Source organism: Sander lucioperca, chromosome 10 (assembly GCF_008315115.2).
Source record: "Sander lucioperca isolate FBNREF2018 chromosome 10, SLUC_FBN_1.2, whole genome shotgun sequence".
Classification (NCBI taxonomy): domain Eukaryota; kingdom Metazoa; phylum Chordata; class Actinopteri; order Perciformes; family Percidae; genus Sander; species Sander lucioperca.
In genome coordinates this window covers 21,352,687-21,379,165 of record NC_050182.1, presented here as the reverse complement: position 1 = coordinate 21,379,165, position 26,479 = coordinate 21,352,687, and the positions used below count along the sequence as shown (strand labels likewise).

Genomic DNA, 26,479 nt, shown 5'->3' with positions numbered 1-26,479 from the left:
TCTGTAAATAGTCATATTAAAAACTTTAATCTCTTCAATGGAAAATGAAGTGCAGCTGAAAAGCCTGTCATGCGCTGAGATAAATATTATCTAAGCTAAAACCTTCACTCTCTCCCTCAACCCCCCCCCCTCCCCCCCCCCCATTCCTTCTTCCTGCCCCCTCCCCCTTTCTCTGACTTAATGAATATGTTCAGAAGATTTCAGAGGAATGCTTAATCCCAAAACACAACAATCTAATAATATGAAGGACCTGTCTCAGTGTTCTAGCTGACAACAGCACTGTGGGCTACAGTTTACCCCAGCTGAGGTTTGCCTTGCTTCTGGATATGAGCGCCAGTAGCCTAAAAAGACATTTGAGTGACAATAAAAAAAAAAAATAAAAAAGGATTTGTTCACCCAATTTTTACAAACCTATTTTTCCGCTTACCATTGGTTGCGTTGATTTGGTTTTATTTGAACAGATTTTGAGATATCTGTCTCTGAGATTTCTGTGGATGCAAAAACAATGGCAGAAAAATGGAATTTCATTTGTAGTGGTCATACTCTATCAATGAAAAATGACAGAAACAGTGTCTCTGTCTACAGACCTCAATGTGAACTGTTTTCATTTGGAACTACAGAAAAAAATAGTCCCTATGAAAACTGTTGACGGCATCCTCTCCATCCAGAGTAGTGTGGGCACTGATTTTGAAAAGACATGTTGCTGCTAAAAGGTTAAAATGTCACATTTTGAATGCTCTGAGGACCACAAACAAAATTCCACTCTCCTGTTTCAACTACACACTGTCATGCAACACACCGCTGAAACACCGAGTCTGTGAGATATTGTGCACGCCATCTAAGACGCGCACAAATACAATTCCTTATGTTGCGTAATGCCCGGACATTAAAGTCCAGAATTACTCATGTGTACATGCAGCAAAGCTTCTCTCACAGCAAGCATTTAAATGTCTCCTCTACTTCTGTTTTGTGCAGGTGGCCAACTATGGTGCACCACCACCAAGAACATGATGGAGGGCGAGGAGCTGGTGGCGTTTGCTGTGGACTTTGACTCGCGTCTGCAGGCGGTGAACCACATGTCTCTGAGCGAGGGCATGTACCCAGCCAGGCTGCTGGACAGCATCCAGCTCCTGCCGCAGCAGGCCGCGATGGCTTCCATCCTGCCCACGGCCATCGTCAACAGTGAGTGCCCGCGCACCGGCGAGAGCGCACGCATGCACGAACGCACGCACAGCTGGAACCAGACGTGCTTTTGTTTAAACAAACAAACCCACAACCGCACACACATGCTCTTGTTCTTTTTCCCTTTATTTCTCTTTCTCTCACACACACACACACACACACACACACACACACACACACACACAGTGGTGGAATGTAACCAAGTACATTCACTCAAATACTGCACCTATACTATTTTACCTTGAGTCTTTTCTTTTCATGCCACTTTCTACTTCTACTCCGCTACATTTCAGAGAGAAATATTGGACTTTTTACTCCACTACATTCATCTGACAGCTTTAGTTACTTTATAAATTCAGATTTTTGCACAAAAAACACGTGTAGTTCATAAAATATGTTTTATTAGAAATTAAACTACCCCTCAATATAAAGGCCTGCAATCCAGCTGAAACGATTAGCCGGTTAGACATTCTCAATGCTGGACTTTTACTTGTAACGGATTATTTTTTCACAGTTGGGTATTAGTACTTTTTCTTAGGTAAAGGATCTGGATACTTCTTCCACCACTGACACACACACACACACACACTCCACAGCCTGCACTCAGTCACCTGCTTAACTAGGCGCGTGGTCTCCGCCGGGCGTAGATTAACCCAGATGAGTCTCTGCACGAGAGATAAGAGCCATCGACCTTCAAGTTTTGGGTTCACATAAACACACTGAGGCTCGAATGAACGTGTTAATTGCAAAATACACGCCTCATGCAAATAGTGTGTTTGTTTACTTAGCGAGGGCTATCTGGGTTCAGCTCAACAGGGAGGCTTCTGTAAGCAGATGGTCCAGTGTTCTTGTTCTCCCCTTGAGAAAGGGCACCAACCCAGTGGTAGCAGCACAGCGATATGCAGCAGCCCAGGATTTGGAGGAAAAGCCTTTTAACGCAGGCTTTGAGAGTCAGAACTGTAGAAGTAGAGAAGAGGAGTATGTGTGTTAGGACTGCACAATACATGGATTTTTTATCATCACCACAATATCAACTGGCGCAAAATACAAATCGCGAAAGGCTTGCGATATGTCACGAAAGACACTCCGATTCTTTGTGTTTGTTGAAAGAAAATTTCAGTAGAAAACTGAACTTTAAAATGTAAATATTTGTTTTTTAGTGGTGCCTTTTATACTCAGTCCAATATTGTATTTGTTCAATAACAGAACATTGAGAATTATTTCCTTTTATTTGTTTTAAATTCAACAAGCAATGTGTTAGAATACTGAGAGCAGCAGAAATGCAAAACTGAGGACACTTTAGTATCCGTTTATTTATCGCAAGTAATATCATTATGGCAATATTCAACAACATTATCGCATATTTTCATCATATCGTGCAGCCCTAATGTGTGTGTATTAGGAGTGTAACGATGCATCCATTCAATCCTCAACGATCCAATATTATCGATACAAAGTGAAAATATCGATACATATCGTCATCTTTAAGGTGCGCCTTTATTTTGAAAATCCCCCTTTATATTTATTCTGTTTATATAAAAAAAGAGTAGTTTGCTTTTAATTTAAATGTCTGGAAGAGCTCAGTAATGAAATTGACTAATCATAATTTAGTTGCTTTTTATAAATATGTATAAATGTAACTGATTGTGTTAAATGGGCGTATGTATCGTCTCGTATCGGTCGCAGACCGCTGAATTAAATCGAATCTAAATCGTATTGTGGCCGACTTTGTGATATCAGTAAACATAATATTGTGTCGTGATAAAAAGTGCAATTTACATGTACACCCCTAGTGTGTACGCATGTGCGCACGCTCTTTATCTTTATACTTATGCATATAAATATAAAGGTACTGTATATATCCTGATATCATGTCCCCTTTGTCCCCTCTCTTGTCCCTCCAGAGGACATCTTCCCTTGCAAGGCATGTGGAATCTGGTTTCGGAGCGAGAGGAACCTGCAGGCCCATCTGATGTACTACTGCAGCGGGCGACAGAGGGAGCCAGAGACGGTCTTGGAGGAAAATGACAGCGGTCCCCATCAGACCCCCAGTATGTGCCCCTTCCCACAATGCAACAAGAGCTTCTCTGGAGCCAGGGCCCTGGAAATGCATTTGAGCACCTCACACAGTGGTGAGTGACAATGTCATGGATCAAAGAGATTGTGCAGAAACTAGATTTTGAACACAACAGATTAACATGTTTCTCGAAGATGGCTTTCAATTAATTTAAAAAAAGGGGGGTCTGATTGATCGATTAATCAATAAGCTGTCAACTATTTAATTAATCGCCAACTATTTTGAAAAGCGTTGAATCGCTTTGAGTTCTAATATTGTCTGATTCCAGTCTTTTAAATGTATAAAATGAAAATTAAATGAATTAAATGATTATTTTCTAGTTTCTTCTCTCCTCTGTGACAGTAAACTCAATATCTTTGAGTTGTGGACAAAACAAGACATGTGAGGGAGTTATCTTGGGCTTTGGAAAACACTGATTGACTTTTTTCACCACTTTCTGTCATTTAATAGACCAAACAACTGATCAATTACTCGAGAAAAAAAAAAAAAACGACAGATTAATCGACAATGAAAATAATCGTTAGTTGCAGCCCTAAAGTGTTGACACAGAAAAAAAGAGTTTTACACAGGTTTGGCAAAATGACATTGTGACATGTCATTTCCTTTCAAAAATATACATAGCCTGCTGTCAGCTAGCGTAGTTGACAGTTTATCCTTGAGCAAAAAAACATATCTAGTGGATGGGAATAAGCTTGGCATAATGCATGAGCATTTGATGGTTTCTACAGTTAACTCTAAAGGAGAAGTGGGAGGCGAGATTCTGAGCATTTCTCCCTTTTATCTCCTTCACAGGTGTCAAAATGGAAGAGAGCCTCCCTCCTGGCACCAGCTTGAAATGCACAATCTGTAACTACACGGCAGATTCTCTTATTACATTCCAGCATCACATCATGTCTCACCTGTCACAGGCGGCCTTCAGATGCAATCACTGCCATATCAGCTTCCAGAGCCACAGGGAACTCTTACAGCATCAGGACTTACATGGGCACGGCAGCAAACTTCACAGGGAAGGCGACGGCACTGAGCATTCCCCCAGGGGGCCTGAGGAAAGCCTCCAGCAGCAGCAGCAGCAGCAGCAGCAGCAGCAGGCCCGCGTTGAGCTGGCCAACAGGAAGGATGCTCTGCTGGGAAGTCCCAAAGGGGCCATCAACAAGGAGACCAGCACAGACGGAGAGGCTGACAAGGCTGAGAAGAAGCCCATGCTGTCTCTTCAGAAGGGAGAGGCCCACCCAGGAAGCAAAGCCAGTTTTTCTTACACTAGGATCAAGTCTGAGCCCTCCAGCCCCCGGCTGGCCTCCTCCCCTGTGCAGCATAACATGCCTACATTTCCCATGGGCCCCTTCTTGTCTCAGTTTGCTTTCTCCCAAGACATTTCCGTAGTCCCGCAGGCTTCTGAGATTCTGGCTAAAATGTCAGAGCTAGTTCACCGGAGGCTGCGCCATGGAGGAAACAGCTACCCCCCTGTCATCTACAGTCCTCTGATGCCCAAAGGGGCCACCTGTTTCGAATGCAATATCACCTTCAGCAACCTGGACAACTATTTGGTCCACAAAAAGCACTACTGTAACAGCCGCTGGCAACACATGGCAAAGTCGCCTGACTTCTCCGCCCTCTCAGATAAGGTTCCCGAGGCGGTGAGCCCCAACAGTGGTCACAGTTCTGTTAGCATGTTGACCAGCTGCCACCCCACAGAGGGTGACAACCACCTCATGCAGTCTGCCTGTCTGAACTCCAATGTGTTGGACATGATCAATGCTGGGGCTAAAGGGCCTGATAAGGATCTAGCAGCACAGGTGAAGAAGGTCTCTACCCCAACTGGGGCTGAGGAGAGGCTGAATGGCAAGCAGATGGAGGGAAAAAGCCCCAGTACGGGTTTGGTGGAAAGTGACAATGACCCAAACAAGACAACCTGCGAGGCCTGCAATATCACCTTCAGTCGTCATGAGACCTACATGGTCCACAAGCAGTACTACTGTGCCACCCGTCATGACCCACCAATGAAACGCATGTCCAGCAACAAGGTACCCTCCATGCAGAGAACCATAAGGGCCCGCAAGCGCAGGAAGATGTATGAGATGTGTCTCCCTGACCAGGACCACCAGAGGCCCCCTATGGGTCAGCCAGGTTTCCTTGGAGTTCCTCCTATGAACCCTTGTACATCCCAGGAAGCTGTAGAGAGCCTAGCAGACCGCTTCCACCCACGCTGTGACATCTTCCCTGGTATGGTACCCAAACACCTGGAGGCCTCTCTGACTGTCACTAAACCTATTCTGGCTCCCAAATGCAATACAGTGGAGCAGCAGGAGCTGGACGCTCCCATTGATCTCAGCAAAAAGTGTTCGCCAGCCTCTGACAAAACATGTAGCTCCCCTAAAAGACTGTTGGACTATCACGAATGTGCAGTGTGCAAGATAAGTTTTAACAAAGTGGAGAACTACCTGGCGCACAAACAGAACTTTTGCCCTGCAACAGCCGCCGCTGCCGCTGCCGCTGCTCAACAACAACAGCCACCACAGCAGCAACAACACAATGAGACTGGCAGCCTGGAGCCGACCATGTTCCCAGATGTGAAGAGTGAAGGCAATAACAACCCCGATGACGCCTACGATAAGAGCCCAGGCAAATGTGAGAAGAATGGCAATGGGAAGGTGATGGTGCAGAATGGAGGCATGTTCCCCCCTCACCTGGGCACTCTGCCGGGACTCAAGCCTTTTGCTGAGCCCCAGCTCATCCCATCAAAAGATGAGAACAAGAATATGTTTCTGCCCCACTGCCTTTATCCCGGAGCAATAAAGAAGGCGAAAGGTCCCGAGCAAATATCGCCGTATTTTGGGATAAAGCCAACCGATTATGTGACCGGGGGACCAGTGATGCAGGGCGAGGCCAGCGAACAGGAGCAGAGCGTTAATGGGGGAGGAGGCGCAGGAGGAGAGACAGGAACAACCAGAGAGCAGGCCCAGCAGCCTGCTGCTAATGGCTGCCCACACCCTGGCAAAGAGCCCCTTCCCCTACTGCCCAAAAACCGGGGCATGGTCATCGTCAATGGGGGACACAAGCCCGAGGAGCGTTCAGGCACAGCTCCACCGCAGCAGGAGAATCAGCCCCAGCCAGACGGCCAGCCTCCCAATCCCTCACCTACGTGGGCCACTGAGAACCAGGCAGACTCCAACGAGAACATGTCGCCTTCCTCCAAGTCTCCAAATGAGGAAGCGCCACCCACAGCCAACAAAGGCGTGAACAGCTCTGGAAGTGGCAAGTACTGCCGCCTCTGTGATATCCAGTTCAACAACTTGTCAAACTTTATTACCCATAAGAAGTTTTACTGTTCATCACATGCTGCAGAGCATGTAAAATAAGTTGAGAAGAATAAGACATGTTCTTGTTCTCCCTCCCACAACTCCTCCCGCCCCCCCCAAAAAAACCTTTTACCCCCTTTTTCTCCTTTGTTTTGGTACACTGTTGTGTCTGGGATAGTGCATCACGCAGTGCTAAATGCTGCTTGTGGACAATCAAGAGAAGCTTCTTCTTTCATCGTTTTAAGACTGAAAAATGCAAAACCATTGGTTTAAAAAGAAAATGAAAAGAAAAAAGGAATCAAGAATAATATTGGTGCCACTTTCACGTTAATTTATTTTACAATCAGTATTAATAGGAGTAGTGATCTTAATTTAAATTCAAAATGAAATTTATATCAGAGTTGTTTGTAATGTTATTGTATAGTCATTCTTGTGTAGCACACATATTGTTTACACTGTAGTGTAGGCTCAATGAAACAAATAGACAATACAAAAATGAGATGCATTTTAGACACAAAAATAGCTACTGAGACACTTGTGTATTCTTATTTGCTGTACCAGTTTCTGTATATGCCCACAATGTCACTTGCAGATTGCTACTAATGACTTGTTTGCCTTAAAAAAAAAAAAATCACCATTTGGGGGTGATAACCAGGCACAACCCTGCATCTCACATTTTGGCATATACACATGGCTTTGCATACATATGTGGCTGTTTGTCCCTGTCTCTTTTCTTCAACTCAGATGTGGATGTTTTCATGAGGATGGCAGCATTCTTGTATAGTACTCGTATTTCTGTTTGATGATACACTTTGGTCTCCCTTTTTGAAATTTGCTCTCAATGCAATACTTTGTAAATGAGGGAACATTACTGATAGCAGTATTATGAAATGGGGACTGTGCATATAATTATTTGTAACCCCATAGGGAAAAAAAATAAGTTGTACAAGAATTACGTTTATTGCTGATGAACAAGATGGGTGGGAGGTCAGTGGGGATACTGATGTAAAATGATCATTCCAATGTCCTGATTATGGGAGAAAATGTTTTCTTAAAACGTTGTTGCTATGCATGTATATGGATGGAATTAAATTCCAGATCTGTTGGAAATTTTTATTTTGATGTGGTGTCATAATTAAACTTAAATCCTCAGGATAAACCAATGCTGTCTGGTCTTTCTTTCACACTCCTGTAAACCCATCAAAACAGTTCATGCTCGCCACAAAGAAAATAAATACAGTACAGTTTAAATTGACGCAAAAGTACATAAAGATGGATTTACAAAAATCCAAAATTAGCTTTGCAGGCCAGACTCATCTTATCGCAAATTATAAAATTAATCAAATCGACATAAGCCCAAAGATAGAGGTCTACTTTGGGTTGTAACGTAACTTAATTATATGCAAGTAACAAAATGACTGAAGCTGACGCAACACAGAGAGAGAGGAACTCAATGTACCTTTCCCTGTGGCTATAACAAGGCAGAATATTAAGACAGAACTGAATGAAAGTAATTAAAAAAAAAAGCATCAGGTTCAGCAGTGACGTGTGTGGCCTTTACATTGATAAGGAGTAATGCGTTAATGTATTTCTTAGGCCAATCAGGTACAGAGACTGAAATAACAACTTGAAAGATAAGATTTTCTGAATCTAAGACAGCAAATATGTCATCACACTGAATACCCTCCAGTTATTTTCAATTTAAAAGCTCCCAATGAAGCAGAGCTATGCAAAAAATATGTTCACAAATTGACTTCTTGATGAACCTTTACCAGACATGTACACAATATCTCCACAGATTGCTTCAGGGACAGGTAAAAAGATAACTTGAATATTTAAAACATATTCAGTGATTACCCTGTCCATGTCTGGGGTACTGTTACACGTTGGCCGAGGGTCACTCGCTCTGCTGTTTGGCTTGTCGTTGGTTGACTAGCTTCCTCAGGTGCTGGCTGATGGCAGATGGCTTCTTGTAGATCATTCGCCGGTCTGCTCCTTTTATGTGAATGTGATTGGCTGATGGGTACGACTCCTCCAGAAACGTCTTTTGAAGCTTAGCTACCATCTGGTGCAGGGAAAAGATGAGTTATTATGTATTTTATACAACCGTTGGTACAGTATTGTCCTGTCACTGTGCAAAAGTTAATAATGCATCACGGAGGTGTGCAGCTACAGAGAACCCCCTCACCTGGTTTAGATGTTCTGGTATTTGCTGGTCAAAGGAATCCCCAGTGATCACACTCACCGACGTCCGGCTGGAGAGCGGCTTAAACTGTGTGATGTCCCTTTAAAAACAACAACGGAAAACATTTCAATGTTAATGTTTTATATTTCAATGTTCATTTTTAATTCCACATTAAACATTCAAATCACAAACCCATCCAGAAAAAAAAAGACAAAAAGCATTACCATACCTTACTTGAGCTGCACTTTCATTCAAAAAGTAATGCTCATCCACAGCACTGCTCTGGTGGGCAGGGTTACTTAGTAGGTATTTCTATAAGGGACAGAGAAATAGAGAAGTCTAAAATGAATACATTATGTATTTAGGTTTACAAGACACTACTTACATTACCTTCAGAGGCAAGAGAAAGCTAAATGAGAGCAAGCCAATACACACAAGTGGGCGATCTGAAAATATTAGATCGTGATCAATCTTGAAGTCATCCACTATCTACTTGTATTTTTTTTTTTAATCAAGGTATATTATCATTTTCCACAACCTTTTTTTAGGCAAATTATAGAGATTGGGCTATTTAATGTCCTCTAACTTCTTTTTCCAAACTTTACATAACCTCATTGACTAAGGCAGTGTTTCTTAAATGGGGTTACGCGTATATTTATATAGCTTTTCTTTCTACCAAAAATGTTTTGTGCACGTCACAGGGCTAAGATAAAAAAACAAAACCATCTCAAAGGGGGTACATTATTGAAAAAGGTTTGAGAACTACTTGACTAGGGCATCTGCGCTACATGAACAAACCAATAGAGTGATGTAGATGTAGAGTAGATGGCTATGTTATAACCTTTGCTAGCCTTGTCTAAAAAAAACTTTCCTCTGTCCTTGGAGAATTCAAGCACAATGATGTCCTTAGCTCCTTGGCAACAACTGTGATACTTGAAACGCTGAAATACTATAGGTCCCTCATCACTGCTGCCATCGAATGGTGGGTGGCTGGCAGCGGAGAAGAAGGCGTCTTAACGAAGCGTTCGCATTCATCCCGAGGCAGGCGCCGCCATATCACACACACACACACACACACACACACACACACACACACACACACACACACACACACAGCTGCAGCTAACATGTAGTGCTCCATGAACGTCAGAGATATCACTGAGTGTTCACAGAGGGTCACTAAAGTTGTTTTTTCCAAACAAAAAATCTATTTGAAGAAGGACAGAGTGGCGATGTCGTAGGGTTGACTATTGGTGCTTTCACAAAACATTAACACAATGAGAGTTTTGATAAATAATCACCAATATTGTGGATACAAGGAGTAAGTGGGTAAAGGCTAATAATAACACAGCTACAACAGTCTGGTAGGTTCAGATAATGACATCACTTTACTGTAATGCAGCCTTTAAAAAAAACAGGAAAAGACGACACGTGTCATATCACGATATCCAAATATTTAAGATGATATCTGGCCTCATGTATCGATGTCGATATAATATCTATATATTGCCCAGCCCTAGTTTAAATGTGCAATGAAATGTGTAACACATTTAAAAAAATGTTTAGGTATAAGCTGATTAACAAATATATAACAGAAGTGTGAACACCAGAGGGTACATAAAATGTGGGTAGAACAGGTCTATACAGCCTAATGTATTAGTTTCTCTTACTTTCTTTGATTACTTTGTATGAATGGTAGTAATTAATGTAATAAGGGTAGGTGTAATAAGCTTAGGCTTCTTCTGTTTACTCTCTTGTATATCCTTCTGTTCTGATTTTGTTTGTTTGTTTTTGTTTATTTTATTGCAAGAAAAAGCATTCATATTGTTTATCTGTGTTTTAAGCCCCCAACGTCGCCTTCCAAGCAGCGCTGCCTGGTAGGCACTAGGATTAGGCAATGGTTATGGTTAGGGTTAGGTGCCTTGAAGTCAACGGTCACAGCGCTGCCTGGAAGGACACCATTGAGCATTAATGTTGTTTATTTATCGTTTATTACCAGTGTATCGAATGTTGTAAGTTACAAATGACCGAAACACACTAAACCAAACTAAATGCAACAAACAGCTACTGAATTAGATTTCCTGCAATAATCTCTCTTTCACCATGTCCCTAATGCACCCAACATGTGTTTGTTTCCCTGCTATAATAAGGTGTCACTCTATGCAGAGCATCGTCCCATGTTACCAAAGATATTGGTTGTTGTTCATCACCAGAATCCATTACTACTCCTCTCTGCCCAAGATGTTTTCCAAAGCAAGTAAAGAAAAAAAATGACTACAGGATGTCATGACAGGCAGATCATCCAAGTATGGACAAGTGCAAAATAAAAAGAAATCCTCTCCTCTAGAGAAATTTCATCTGCAATGCACAGCTCATATTAACAGCCTTTTTACAGACTGTATGACCTGTCAAAAGGCTGACTTTACAATATAGCAGGCGTCAGAAGATACAGTGCAATTGCAGCGTCACGTCAGCTCCAGGAACAGGTTCAATTTTCATGTTTTAAAATGACGCCTGGCGTCATATCATGCCAAATTCACAGTCTCTGACGAGACGGAGGCAAATGCCTCTGCAATCACCATCCACTCGTATCTCTGCTGAGGAGGGGACATGATTATTCTCGCACTAGCACCATCCTGTGGCTGTGTAGGAAAGATGGGAGGAGTTTGTTTCAAATGCCTGAGACATATCACTTTTTCCTTTATATCCTAAATTACGTTAAGGAAAGCCCAGAAATTGTCTGAGCAGAATTAAATTAGGGCTGCAACTAACGATTATTTTCATTGTCAGTTAATGTCCTCAAATGTCTTGTTTCGTCCACAAGTCAAAGATATTCAGTTTACTGTCACAGAGGAGAGAAGAAACTAGAAGATTTTCACATCTAACAAGCTTGAATCAGGGAATTTTTTCTTTTTTTCATAAAAATGACTCAAACCGATTAATAAAATAAAAAATACTTTTCTGCAGCTTTTTCTTTTTAAATACACAAATGTATGTCACAGCCACAGCCTTTGTGGCATACTTCATTGTAGTGTGTGTGTGTGTGTGTGTGTGTGTGTGTGTGTGTGTGTGTGTGTGTGTGTGTGTGTGTGTGTGTGTGTGTGTGTGTCTGTCTGACCTGGCGCTGGATGACCTCCTCTGAGACATTTTCCCCTTTAATAGTCGGTTCAATCACCCCGAGGATGATCAGCATGCGGCTCAGCCCTGTAGCCGCTGAAAACTGCCTGGTTTGGAGCGAGGGTAACAGCTTACCATACCTGAACACACACACACACACACACACACACACACACACAAACACACACACACACACACACAAAACTTTGGCAGGAGACAAACTAAAGCCTTAAGGTCTAACAAGTGTAACCATATGTTGTTGTTTTTTTTAAAAGGTCCCATATTATGCTCATTTTCAGGTACATGTTGTATTTTGGTTTATACTAGAACCTGTTTACATGCTTTAATGTTCACAAAAACAATTATTTTTCTCAAACTGTCTGTCTGAATATACCTGTATTCACCCTCTGTCTGAAACGCTCCGTTTTAGCGCCTGTCTCTTTAAGCCCCCCCTTCCTGTAAAGCCCAGTCTGCTCTGATTGGTCAACATTTCCTGGTCTTCTGCATCTGAGTCTCTGCACCATCATTGCAGCCGAGGAATGACTGTAACGGCACTGTAGCGGCACTTTCTACCTTTATATAGTGTAGTTGTGACATCACAACCGTGCGAAAGCCCTGATGGCTCGTTTAAAGGCATCGTTTCTGAATACATGCAGTTTGCATTTCTCTGTGGATTGAGCGTTTGATACTTTCACAGTATTTACGGATATAGCACCTCGTCCTGCTTTATAGTCAAGAAATATATATAAATAAATATTTTGCAATATGGGACCTTTAAACCTGCATCAGTTGATTTTTAGCCACTTGGGGGCAACAGAAAAAGCTAAATATAGCATTATAAAAAGTGTTGTGTCCAGTGTTTTCCCTAGGATTTTTTCCAGGCGGCATGGTGATCGTAAAAATAGGGGCAAGGTTGCGTGACTTTGCCTACATTTAACGCGTAATGTATGCGGACCGTTAGCGGAGCGTATGTGCCGCAGAATGTATGTTTTAACTGGCTACACCAGCTGTGCACACACGGCGTAGGATTGTGTGAGTCACAGGCGAGACGGAGAGCTTTCCCTCTGGGATTGTTGGTTTTTTTTTTCAGTTTTTGGGAAAATGGCAATTTACTGTCAGCTGTTACCAGAGGACACAGGTGAGGGAAACAAGAAATAGAAACGGAAACTCTCAAAATGAAACTGCAAATACACTCATTCACGGTCATTAAGTATCGGTAGTTTAATTTAAAAGAAATATAGACACTTTCTGATCCATTTCTGTGTAAAAGGGCCGCACACACCTCACGTACAATATATAAATAGAAGATTTTATAGAAGATTATAGTGAAAGCATAGTGTTGGAACATCCGCTCCGCGTACGTCACGTGTGCAATGTAGCCAGCCTAAGGTCAAATGAATTGTACTTTTAAGGCGAGGAATGAGAAGCAAATTGCCTGTATGTGTGAAAACAGCTTTATCTCGCGCATCTGTTCTTTTTTTGTGAGGAATATATAGCATAATTATATAATTTTGTCATTCTTTCACGGGGGGCGGGGGTAGGGGAAACACAAATAATTGCCTATTTACACATACAGCAGACATGGAGCAACCACTAATAAGTAAGCATTCATTTGGAGTCCAGTTTCTGTTTTACCAACTGTGCTATTAGCTCTTTTCTGTGTTCACCATTTAGATCTTTAGCTTGCTAAATGCTTCACTATGTTCACCTGCTGGTAAATAGCTACTGTATGTTTGTTTGTGGCAGAGTACCGTTAAGTCAGTTTATCAGAGCTCTTTCACTGGAAACAGCCTTCTACTTTCTTAGCCTTCTACCTTCTACTGTTGGAGAAAAGATGAAAAGAGAATTTGAGGGCCGTAAATCCAAATCAATCACCATGCTAAAAGAAAAAGATGCTGAAAGGCGCTGAGGGAAACTGCAAAGGTTCATCACTTCCAGCAACCCGTTGCAAATTACACTAGTCATTTGATCAGTAAGTCTCTATCATAGGTTTTTCCAATTCTATTTTAAGTTCTTGGATCTTTAAAAAATCAAATTATTCTTAGTTTCTGCTGCTCAACAACATGCTAACGTTCCAAAATGGCTCAATTACAACAACAAGGGTGTTTTTATGATCACAATAAAACACACAATCTCCACAGCGCTGCACAACATTCCTAGATGGGAGAAAAACGTGCTCTGGTTTATTGGCATTTCTTTAAGCCAATCACAATCGTCTTGGGCGGCGCTAATCTCCAGACGCAGCGACGCTGGCTCTGCAAAATAGTCTCGGGACGGAACTTGTTCTTGGTGGAACATTTGCACCCCGCAAAAAAATAATACAATATTAAATGAAGTTAACTGTTGACACAATACAGTAACGTGAACTATTTAAATTAGCTGATACATGGTTAAACGTAATTTGCTTTTACCTGTGTATCGCCGTGTGTATTTTGTCCATAGCAAATCCCCGCCAATCGGTCCCAAAACGTCCCAGTTAGAGAGGAAAGGCCGTAAACATATTCTTTGTAAATCTTTACAATCATTCCCTGAAAGAACCAAGCAGGCCTGCCTTGTTGCACTATCCAAATCTTCTTCAAAACTTGCCATTTCCAGCGTGTAACGTTGCTCAGAGGTTTCGGTTAATGTTGCTCGATCCGACCGGAGTTTAAAGTTAACTTAAAGAAAGCAGAAAGTCAGGGACATCCAGTGGCACCGGAACTTTCCAGTAAATGAACCGTCGTAGATATAGACTTCAATAACAGTGACTCAAGCAAAGTCATACAATTCCTCCCGTCTTTTTCAACCCCTAAAATCTCAAACTTTCTCTTCAAAAACATTTGCCTGGGGAATGAGAAATACTCTTTTTTCCTGGCAGATGAGAGGAGAAGAAGAGTTGTGGGATTTTGTAACTCAGGAGGCCCAATCGGTCTCGGCTCACTGGTGCTCTGAATTGGCTGGTCTCAGCCTGTGGAGCCCAATCAATAGTGGCGTGTGCCTGCTGCCGCCATCGCCGCGCTACGCAGCCTGCCCCTACACGCAGCCAACACGCTGTAGATCAGCCCCCCTGCTCCGGGGAACACTCGTCCCTATCTTAGTCTCCTGATCTGGGCCACACTTAGCTCCGTGCCCCTGTGTCCTATCACTTTCCTCTGCTATATTCAATCCTACAGTACATTTCAATACCTGATGAATAACTATAAATCACCTTATCAACTTAAAAATATCAACTTATATACTACAGCAATGCAACTAATGCTTATTTTATCATTCGTTGATTATTTTACCAACAAATTACTTATATTACCTTTTACATTTGACCATTGAAACTGGACGATAAGTTAATATAGAAGAAGAGAAGCGGATATGTCCAATGTGTTGTTTAAATTATGAGAAAATTAGTTCCATTTTGTTTTCTACTGTCCATTTTATTGTGAACAGCGCGATGCCTTGTTTTAGTAAGACAAAACCAGACATTGATTTTGTAAACATGGAGGACACTGATTAAGACTGAGATGGCTGTTCACATGTGAAACATATGAAATAGACAGTTATCTTAAAGGTCCTATGACATGCTACTTTTTGGATGCTTTTATATAGGCCTTAGTGGTCCTCTAATACTGTATCTGAAGTCTCGTTTATATAGACCTTAGTGGTCCTCTAATACTGTATCTGAAGTCTCTTTTATATAGACCTTAGTGGTCCACTAATACTGTATCTGAAGTCTCTTTTATATAGACCTTAGTGGTCCCCTAATACTGTATCTGAAGTCTCTTTTATATAGACCTTAGTGGTCCTCTAATACTGTATCTGAAGTCTCTTTTATATAGACCTTAGTGGTCCTCTAATACTGTATCTGAAGTCTCTTTTATATAGACCTTAGTGGTCCCCTAATACTGTATCTGAAATCTCTTTTATATAGACCTTAGTGGTCCCCTAATACTGTATCTGAAATCTCTTTTATATAGACCTTAGTGGTCCCCTAATACTGTATCTGAAATCTCTTTTATATAGACCTTAGTGCTCCTTATGATGTCATAAAGAGAAGATTCCAGATCGGCCCATCTGAGCTTTCATTTTCTCAAAGGCAGAGCAGGATACCCAGGGCTCGGTTTACACCTATCACCATTTCTAGCCACTGGGGGACCATAGGCAGGCTGGGGGAACTCACATTAATGTTAAAAAACCTCATAAAGTTACATTTTCATGCCATGGGACCTTTAAGAAAGCCTGGGAGAAGAGAAAAAATTATCTTTACCGAGATGATCTGTAGATGTTTGTTTTTGTTTGTTGTTTGTTATTCATGTATTTCTTCACATGATTTGTATATTCGAGAGTGGAAGCCCCTTAAATAGTGGTGTCTTGTTATCCCATATGGGATGGGCCAAATATTTGGCATAACACAGAAATAAAGTAAAACTGAAAAAGTAAAACTATATTATCCAGTCTATTAAATGCCCCCTGATCTCCCCTTTAATGCCACTGTGAGGTTAACATTTGGGGGTTTTAAAGAAAAGTCTCAACGGTTATTAGATGGATTGCTGTAAAATGTGGTTAATACATTCATGTAGTTTTATTCATTTTGGAGATTGATTTTTTTTTTTTTTTGCCAATATTTGATGGTGCCTGTAGATATACATACAGGAAAATTGGTGAGAGAGAGGGATATGACATCTAGGATTTGGGGGAATAAATCAATACAACATAGTATCGCGATATTTTCCGTGGCAGTACACAGATGCCAAGTATCAATCTTTTATTATATAAATTTGCATATGAGAATTTAACCTTTTGGTACTAGAATCATTTTTCAGCAATAAAAATTGAAGTGAGATGAACAACCAGAGTTTTTATCTTTTTAGAGAAAACAGATGTTGACAAAGTTTCCCTTGGGGGACATATTTTGAAGTTGGAAAAAAGGTAATAATTTGCAATACATTTTAGAATATCGCAATAATATCATATTGTGACATAAGTATCGTTATATCGTATCGTGGGGCCTCTGGTGATTTCTGGTGGAGTTGGGCAGTGGTGGCCTAAAGGTTAGAGAAGCGAGCATGTGACCGGGAGATCGTTCCCCAGTGTGTCGATCCCCAGACCGACAGGATAAAATCTGGGTGGGGAAAAGTGAAAGAGCAGCGCTTGTCCCTCCCTCATTACCACCACCGAGGTGCCCTTGAGCAAGTCCCTTAACCCAAAAAAAACTCCAGTGGAGCTGCTCAGTGGCCAGCAGATCAGACTGTGTTTGTACTGGGCAGCGTCTAGGTATAACTGTGTGAATGTGACGCGTTATTATGGAACCCACGCAACTTCTAGGCAAGAAGTTGCGTGGGCCCTTCAATAGCATTCACACGCTGCTATTGGCCAGGCGTCCATGCTTACGCTTGGTAACGTAACCAGATTTGTTCAGGTCCTATCCTAACCCCAACCAATCGGCCTGCTTCGTAGGGCGGGACTTTCCTAGACGTTACGTGGGATCCATAATAACGATAATGTGACAGGTCGTCGTTACAAATGAGAACGTGTTCTCAATCGACTTACCTGTATAAATAAAGGTTAAAAAATAATAATAATAATTCCCACCCCTAATGATAACCACAGTCGTAACCGTGGACGTTGTGGTTATGTGGTGTAACCATTAGGCAACCGGAGCACCCCAACTTTGCTGCTACGTTAGCATGGCTGCAGACTCTTTGTCACTTTATAAATGTCTTAATCGATTGATCATTTATCATAATTGTCATTGATGATTTTTTCATTCAATTGACTATTCACTATAGAACTAAAACTTACTAATACTTGAGTCTAGGGCTGGGACGATATGCTTTTGTCCTGATTAAATTCTTTCACGGGTGCGATTTGATATGTATTGCGGTTTTCATTTATTGCGATTCTAGTAGTATTGTGATTTGATAGCATTGAGTATTTTGATTTCCTTTTCCTTCTGTAACAAAAACAAAAGTTGAATAATACACTTCTAGAGACAATATATCATGAGACATTTCTAAAAAAAAACAAATTTTTTTTCTCAGACGAATGTACCTCACATGTCAGTCTGACATTTATTTAATTTGTAAAGAAGTATATAACACGGATTTTCTGCATTTTCTGGTGGTATGTTTGGCTGGAAACTGATACGATGTAGTCGCCCTTGGCGGTACCGTATAAAAATATTTAGGTCAATCATTAGTAAAATAAAAATCAATTCTAGATTTTAAAAGTCGTTGCAAAAGAATCACAATATACATACGTGAATCGATTTTTTTTCCCACCCCTACTTGAGTTGTAACAGTATCTCGTCACAGCACAAGCCAGTAGTGCAGTATATTGCATTTTAACAGGCAGATTGCAGCGCTGCTTCACTGCCATTATACGGATCATATCAAACTTACATCATAAATATGCACTTCAGTTGTAAAATAACCCATTTCACCTGATGTTGACATGACATGTTGCTACCTAGAACTGTAGCTTGAAATATCAAGCTCTGCTCCGGCAAAGCATGTCAGCACTGACTGGTCAGATAATGCTGATGATACAAATAGTGGAGAATGGTTGTTCAACTGCTACAAATGGCTGTGTAAAGAAAACATATCTGCCATATTCAGTCCCTACAGGTCAATAATAGATAAACGCAGAAAGGGGGCAGAGAAACAAGTCGAGTGTTCTCATTTTCAGTCTTCGGTAGACAGAGAAAACTTTTCAAAACAGACCTCCGCAGAGTGACATTTTGACATTTTCATCTTCGTTGCCACAGTTTTCCCCCCGAAGTCATTCTGGCACCACAATTTAGAACTGACTCTTCGACCTGGCTCTTAAGGGACTTCTCAGTCTCTGCACATTTTCCACCTGTCACCCTCTTCCTACCCCTCGATAACCAAAAATAAAAAGGGATAAAAGAAATATCCAAAAAAAACCTCTTTCGCTATCAGCCGCCTAGTGCGAATCTGGTCAAATCATTCCTGGGTCTGGCATTGAACATTATTTCAAGGATTCTCCAGCCACCTGTCCTATTCCCTCCTCTTTTTTTCCATTTTTAATTCTGCCCCGGAGTGAGGATTATGCGAAGCAAGGCATGCGTGTCAAAGGGAAATTTAGTGGGTAAAGACAGCCAAGATTGGCGGGATGAATTAAACAGATAACGGGAGGAGACGAAGTGGGGGAACCATGTAGAGCAAAACGCCTCACCGATGTTGGTCATTTCAGAGGGGCTCTTTTTTTTTTTTCCTCCCCACAGGAGCGAGGAGGCAATATCTAAATTAATAAAGTGATGAAATGAGTTTGTGCCGTGGACTTTCTGCTGTTTGACTTTCCCATCTGGATTAGTGCAGGCTGAATGGACGCTCTGTTACTTTTGTTACAACTGCGCAATTCACTGTCGGAATTTGGCCCTGTAGTGATAAGGCTCCCCTCCTCCTCCTCCTCCTCCTCATTACCATCTCATTTCATATGCAGGGCCTCTGTTACCTGAGAGCCTGCTCACACACAAAACACTAACTATTACACCAGCTTCTGCCAACTATTACAAGGAACATTTAAACACGGACTATTACATGAGGCTCAACTAACTATTACGCCAAAGGGACTTTTTTTTTTTTTTTTTAATGGGTTACTGCAAAGACTGAAGAGACTATTAGAATTAGATAGATTAGAAAAAAGGAGGGCATATGGACGTGGACAGGTACATGGTGAGGCCTTTAACTCTTGCACAGCCAATTTGGCCATATTTTAAAGAATTCTGATCTTGACTGACATGTCAGATTCAAAATTCATCATAGCAAAAAAAAGTCTTAATTGTGGTTCGACACAGATGGAACATTAATTCCCAACATTTACATGGAGCATAGTCTCGCTTTGCCAGACCTTCTTTCACAGAGCTGCAGAGGAGGGTCTGGCTAGTCTACACAGCATTCTGGGATGGGAGAAAAACGTGCTCTGGTTTATTGGCATTTCTTTAAACCAATCACAAACGTCATGGGTGGCGCTAAACACCAGGCAGAGCCACGGTGCTTCTGCAAAATAGCTTTGTTTTGGTGGAACATGTGTACGTTCAAAGGCTGTTTTTAAGCAGTTACACACCGGGCCGATAATCGGCCTTTGGACAGTCTGGCGAGGTCAGTGACTCGAGTCTGACTAAGCCTCTCAAAATCTGACGAAAATCTTTTAAACTGACCTTTGTCGATCTGAAATGAAGACAGATTCAGAAACTGCACGGCCTATTTCTCTCTTAAAATGTTTTCAGAAACACGTTTCGGTGAACTATTTTAGTACAATATGAGATCGTATTCTGAATGAGTCGCCAGCAATGGCCGTTCGAAAAATCCAAAATCCGGAAGCAGCAGCCAGACCCACGTGACGCGTTTGTCCAATCAGCTGCCACATTGCTGGTTTACATTTTTTGGGCGACAATACAGATTAGCGCCGCCTGCTGTTATGGAGACGTATTACGTCTCGTCTCTTTGGTGTGTTCCGAGGCACTTTTTTTGACTAACTCGGGGAGACTGATCAGTCCAACTGCCTTTTCTGCCAACGGTCGGCCGTCTGCTTGGTCTGTAACGGCCTTTAGTCGTGCAACAGAAAACTCAGATTGGACAGATAGTCTAGCTAGCTGTCTGGATTTACCCTGCAGAGATCTGAGGAGCCGTTAACCATAGTCCTCACAAATCCACCAGAGGTTAGAACGCCAACACAAAGAAAGTGGAAGGAAACGGACATCCGGCCAAAAAGAGAGACATCCAGTGGAATTTCTGGCGGCATCTGAACAATCACAGAAGTGGAACGTCGTGGATATAGACTATATGGAGCATAACACACAGTTTTACACAGCAAAAGATTTTTTCAGTATTGTGTGGGTTTGGTGCTCATATAATGTGGACTAGTCACCTGCATTTTTACTACCTACTACTTTACCTACTGTAAATAAAAGGACTAGAAAAGGAAATAAGTCTTGGACGTTATTGAAGTTTTAGTATTTGTGTGTGATTTGATATCCGTCTTAATTTAATGTCACCTAAACACTTCAATGTGACAGTCACTGTAGAGAGTCAAAGTGAAACAGGAACTTGAATTCTGTTCAAGGAGTAACCTGTAACTATGCTAGCAATTACAAATCCAGCCTGGAACAGAGCCTTTCTTAACAGTACAGCATGCGCTGTAGTGGAGCTGATTTGTGTTAGGGCACTTTCACACCTATAGTTCGGTGGACTCGTTGCGATTCGGGGGTGAATTTGCAACATTTTTGCATTTTTCATGTGGTTCAGTTTGCTTTCACACGGCACTTTGTCAAAGTCACCAAACACTCTAAACACACACACGCGGTTGAAACGGTTACTTGTTTATTGGACAGAATATCCGAAACTCGCCGACACTCCTGCTCTCAGAAATAATGGAGCAACACTACATTCATAACGTCTTGGGTTTTCTGGTTCTGCTTCAGTGTTTCTAATATTTTAGAAGAAGGAGAACAATGAGCAGCTGACAGACAGCGAGGGAAGGAGAGAGAGATGATGATGATGACACACAGATGACCAGTGATGTATGGTTAGAACAGCTTATGGATCTGAAAGTTATCATCCCTTAAATCATATACAAGTCCGTAAATTGTGTGCAAGGTTGAAATTGCAGGCTAGTAAATGCTCAGTTTTTGGTTCACTTCCTGTACTTGGGTCGGATCGCGTTCTCACCTGAAGTGAACCGAACTCTAGTTCACTTGGAAGCAAACCGAGACCCCCGTTTTTAAGCACCAGAGTTCGGATGAGCTTGTACACCGCCCCAAACGACCCGGACTATCCGACCAAACACTCCAGGGTCCGTTTTAAACGGACCAAACGAGGTAGGTGTACAGAAGATAAACCACAGGAACTGGCTTCGTTTTTTCAGGAAGACCAATAAAAGAAATGCTGAATGAGAGATTGCGTTGAAAAAGCTAACGGAACAGATGCTAGCCCAGGAGTGACATCATGACTACTCTACCCCTAACCTGGAGCTGGTAAGGTCTAGGTTTAGAAAAGGCAACACTGGGACCATTTTTCTTCACTGCTTGGTATGCGAGGGTGCCAAGCACAGTCATGGGACAGACAACAATGGCAAAAGTGGGACTAATACAGATTCTAATACTGTTTTTGTACATTTACTTTTAGTATTGCTACATTAACAGAAGAGCCTTCAGCTCATATAGAGTATTTTCTACACTGACAAATATTTTAAAAAGGAAATTGTTGGAGCCATTATGTAGCTTTGCATTTTGTTTTGTTTAAATACCACATTGGTGACATGCATATGCAGTTTTGTGTTTGATCACTGGGGGGAGCATTGTCATTGGAAAGCATTACGGTAATCAGTGTGGTACAGCTTTTCACCGTGTTAGTGGCTTGTCAGTGGTATTGCTTTATTGGTGTTTAGCTGGAAAGCAGAATGAAACCTACCTGAAATGATGGACAAACTGAAATATACCTGTGCTGCGTGGTGAGCATGCATCGTCATGAAATAAATGGGTCACCGCACTAAAAGATATTTGGAGATTGATTTATCGGCAGCCCAAATCACACGTCAAAGCGAGTTCTCCCTTTGTCTCACCGCATTGGCCTAATGTAAGTCTGGTTAAAAGACTACAGAAATAAAACACTGTTCAACACTGTTCTAGTTTTCACTATTCCATTTTGAGGCAGGCTTTATCTGTGACACAGTAAAACACACGATACAACTCCACATTTCCATCTGACATTTATGTAACCGACAAAGCCAACCAATTAACACAAGCCTGAAACCGCTAGCCTACAGTATTAGTCATGCCAGAGTTACTGTATGAAGTATCATGCTCCTGTATTGTGCATGCAGTATGAAGAAGAACTATCCTGTTCATAAACAACCATATATCATATAATAACATACTTTGGGACAAAGAAACTACTATATGGCATCACATTTTGCTCATTTCAAGCATACAAATAAATGCCAAATTAAATGAGAAAAAAAAGCATAATTTTTTTAAACCATGTATCCACGTTGTCAACTGCGCTTGTTTGCCCAATTCCAGTTGATACATGTAGTCTAACTACCATAAGTATTTGTACATTCTGTTTTAGTACCATATCTGCTTGATGACTAGTCTGATAGTCAGACTTAATTACCACTTTGTTTCACTTCAATCATTCACTGTTTGAATCGCTGAGCGAATCTGAGAAGTGGTAATTCAGAGGTCTGGAACCAGGCTACTTCACTACTACTACTACATACTGTCAAATGGAGACCAACCATTCTGTGTGTATAGCTGTAACTGTAAACTCAACATTATTTAAACATGTTTAAAGTCATTTTAAAAAAGGAATAGGCAGAACTTCTAAACTGCCCAAATGCCAGGCAACTAAAATATAAAGGTGTAATACTCAGAATGAACACAAGGTGTCAGTCTTGCACCACAGCCGACGTCGGGCTCATCCCAGCATCCCCCTGTCTGCTCTCAGCCCTGTATCAATACCATAGATTACACTGGGGTAAATACACAGCAGCCCGGATTCATTAGTGGAGCGTAACAGCAATAGTTATGCTTACAGTGGTTCTAATTACAATTAATTGGCATTCCAGGCTCGTCTGGGAGTCTCGGGATGAGGAGGGGAGGATCTGAGGAAGGTGTGTGTGTGTGTGTGTGGGGGGGGGGAGTCAGGAGAGGACTGAGTGGGAAGGCCGACACACTGGGAGCCATTACAGAACCACGCTGTGAAGCATAAGGAATCACACACTGTTGGAGCATACGGTATGGAACCTATACAGTATGTACACAGTACATAGTATATGGTGTATTGCTACTACATATGGTATGAATTTGTGTACAAAAGACAGCAGGGATGAACCACTTGAAAGATTTACAAGTTTTCTTCCCATTTCTATCAGGTAAAGTCAATAGAAATTATTGCCTATGATTTCCTGAATCGATTCAATTCCGATTCACAAGGTTCGATTACATTTTAGATTAGATATCAATTAGAAATGACAGTTATAATACCAATTTAGCTTGGATATAAAAGAGATTCTCAGAGAACTTATACTGTAAATTGTACAAGCAAGAAGCAACCCTCAAATATTTTTTATTATGCACCAGGTTAATGTTTACATTAAGAACTGACCCCCCAATTTTTAGTTGTAGTTTTTACTTATATATCCATGCTGAGAAGGCATATACTGTATTAAAAGATTGATTTTCTGGATTTTATGAATCAATATCAGATCACTCAAAGAAAGAAAGATTTTAATTGGAGAATCGATTATTTTAACCCAGCCCTAAAAGTCAACCAATATTTCCTGTGTCATGCCGTCAGGCTGCATCTTTTCCTGTGGCTTCATTTTACGTCCTGCCCTCCCAACTATTTCCTCTGTGTCTCTCTCTTCCTTCATTCCTCTCTCTATCCCCCTCTTCCCCTGCCTCCATCCACCCAGCGGCCCATGGCTGGCTGATTGCTGCCAATCTCAGCCGAGGATCCCTGGAGGGTTTTAGGGCAGGCTGTGCTCCACTGGGTTATTGAAAGAAGCTCACGGTGATAGCGAATGGGCTCTAAAGGGGGGAGTCTGGATATGTCATCAATGGCTGCTACTGTTTACCAATGAAGGAAGAGAAGACGGAGAGCGAGAGAGCAAGGACATGCTCAGAGATTACATAATGCTACTTATAGTAATAAATTAAAGCTTCAGTGCGTAGTTTATTTTGATATTAATGAACGTCCATTACATTCAAGCCATTGTCAAATGAGTTGCTACAAAGCTAATTAAGACTATCAGCTCCACACAACTCTCTCTGGATTTCTCAGTATGACTATGTTCAGAAGATTGATTCGTCGGGCGACTTTCGCACGCAGAAACTCCAGTGAAGCTAATGACCTCTTCTGAAGAGTCCATCATGTTTTTTTAATCCTCCGTGTCCTCCTTGGCTACTAGCAACTGTGTGGAGGGGGGGGGGGGGCTGTACGCGATCATGGAAGGCTTGTATCATGTGGCTGCACCGACAGTGTTGTTGTCATTACTTAGAATTCCTCATGGGGGGAGCAGAAACTACGCACTATAGCTTTAACTACTGTAGCATCCGAGTACTGAAATGTTTAAATATCTCAGCTAGGGCTGGGTATCGCCACTGATTTCCTGAATAGATTTGATTGTGAATCACAAGGTCCCGATTCAATTTGACTTCCGATTCGATTCAATATCGATATGAACACAATAGCAGTCAATAAAGTGTTACCCTCACCCATACTGTACATCTGTGAAATGGCAATGCCTCGCCAATATTTAGCCTGACTTTGGAGCATTATTTAGCATGACATGGATTCCTTAGATCGTCTAATTTCATATGATACCGATATCTTCACTCAAGCTTAAAAACGGAGCCACTGAAAAGATCGATCTTGGCATTTCTTGGATCAATATCGAATTATCCAAATAAAAATCGATTTGAAATCGGAAATTGTTTTTATCAACCAGCCCTAATCTCAGCAATGTAGGTAAGAGGAGATTTGATTAGGCCTGTAAATCTATGCGCTAACAAAGTGCCGTGAGGAAGGCTAAAAACACTCTGCTTGTCCCTCATACTGAACCCTGTCTTGCTTATAAATCAAAGCAAAAGCAGCAGTTGTGAGACGGCACGGCCGTCAGTCAAAGTGACAGTCATACGCTGCCTGTCATACAGAGCAGGCTCCAGATGGGCTGCAAAACATCTCTATCTGCTTCACACTGCAGCGAGCTGTGTGGGTAACTGCTGGAGTGTGTGTGATATGCATACAGACAACATGGAAGTGTATAAATGTGTACAGTGACCATGCCTCTGTGTGTGTGTGTGTGTGTGTGTGTGTGTGTGTGTGTGTGTGTGTGTGTTCTTGTTTAACTATATTCGTGGGGTCCAAAAACCGGAAATACAGTATACTTGTGGGGTCCCGACAGCTTTGTGGGGTCAAAATGCTGGACCCCACAACTTTAAAGGTCTGTTTGAGGGTTAAGACTTGGTTTTAGGATTAGGGTTAGAATTAGGTTATGGTTAGGGTGAGGGTAAGGGTTAAAGTTAGGCATTTAGTTGTGGTGGTTAAGGTTAGGGGCTAGGGAATGCATTATGTCAATGATGGGTCCCCACAAAGGAAACACACTATGGGTGTGTGTCTGTGTGTGTGTGTGTGTGTGTGTGTGTGTGTGTGTGTGTGTGTGTGTGTTTTACTATATTCGTGGGGTCCAAAAACCGGGGAATACAGTATACTTGTGGGGTCTGCACAGCCTTGTGAGGCCCAAAATGCTGGACCCCACAAGGTTAAAGGGCTGTTTGAGGGTTAAGACTTGGTTTTAGGATTAGGGTTAGAATTAGGTTATGGTTAGGGTGAGGGTAAGGGTTAAGGTTAGGCATTTAGTTGTGATGGTTAAAGGAACACGCCGACTTATTGGGACTTTGTCTCATTCCCCGTAACCCCCAGAGTTAGATAAGTCCATACATAGCCTTCTCATCTCCGTGCGAGCTGCAAGGCTGTCTGACGTCTCCACCGGTAGCTTAGCCTAGCACAAAACATGCAGGTGAATGGTTCCAGTAATCCTACTGCTCCGAATTGTGACAAAAGTGACAAAATAACGCCAACATGTTCCTATTTACATGTTGTGATTTGTATAGTCACAGCGTGT

The 26,479-nt window shown here is 41.8% G+C and overlaps 2 protein-coding genes across 2 annotated transcripts in view; one reads left to right on the top strand and one right to left on the bottom strand.

Moving 5' to 3' along the window:
• zfpm2a (zinc finger protein, FOG family member 2a) overlaps positions 1-7,808 on the top strand; it is a 143,288-nt gene extending 135,480 nt beyond the window's left edge. The window contains exons 6-8 of the mRNA XM_036006174.1: positions 976-1,182; positions 3,087-3,314; positions 4,052-7,808. Of these exons, the coding sequence (XP_035862067.1) occupies positions 976-1,182; positions 3,087-3,314; positions 4,052-6,615 (2,999 nt within the window). The 3' untranslated portion in view covers positions 6,616-7,808. The remainder of the gene's footprint in view (positions 1-975; positions 1,183-3,086; positions 3,315-4,051) is intronic.
• Positions 7,170-26,479, bottom strand: part of si:dkey-122a22.2 — a 39,341-nt gene continuing 20,031 nt past the window's right edge. Inside the window, exons 8-11 of the mRNA XM_031322654.2 lie at positions 11,859-11,997; positions 8,970-9,052; positions 8,744-8,840; positions 7,170-8,620 (exon numbers count right to left, since the gene is read on the bottom strand). Of these exons, the coding sequence (XP_031178514.1) occupies positions 8,453-8,620; positions 8,744-8,840; positions 8,970-9,052; positions 11,859-11,997 (487 nt within the window). The 3' untranslated portion in view covers positions 7,170-8,452. The remainder of the gene's footprint in view (positions 8,621-8,743; positions 8,841-8,969; positions 9,053-11,858; positions 11,998-26,479) is intronic.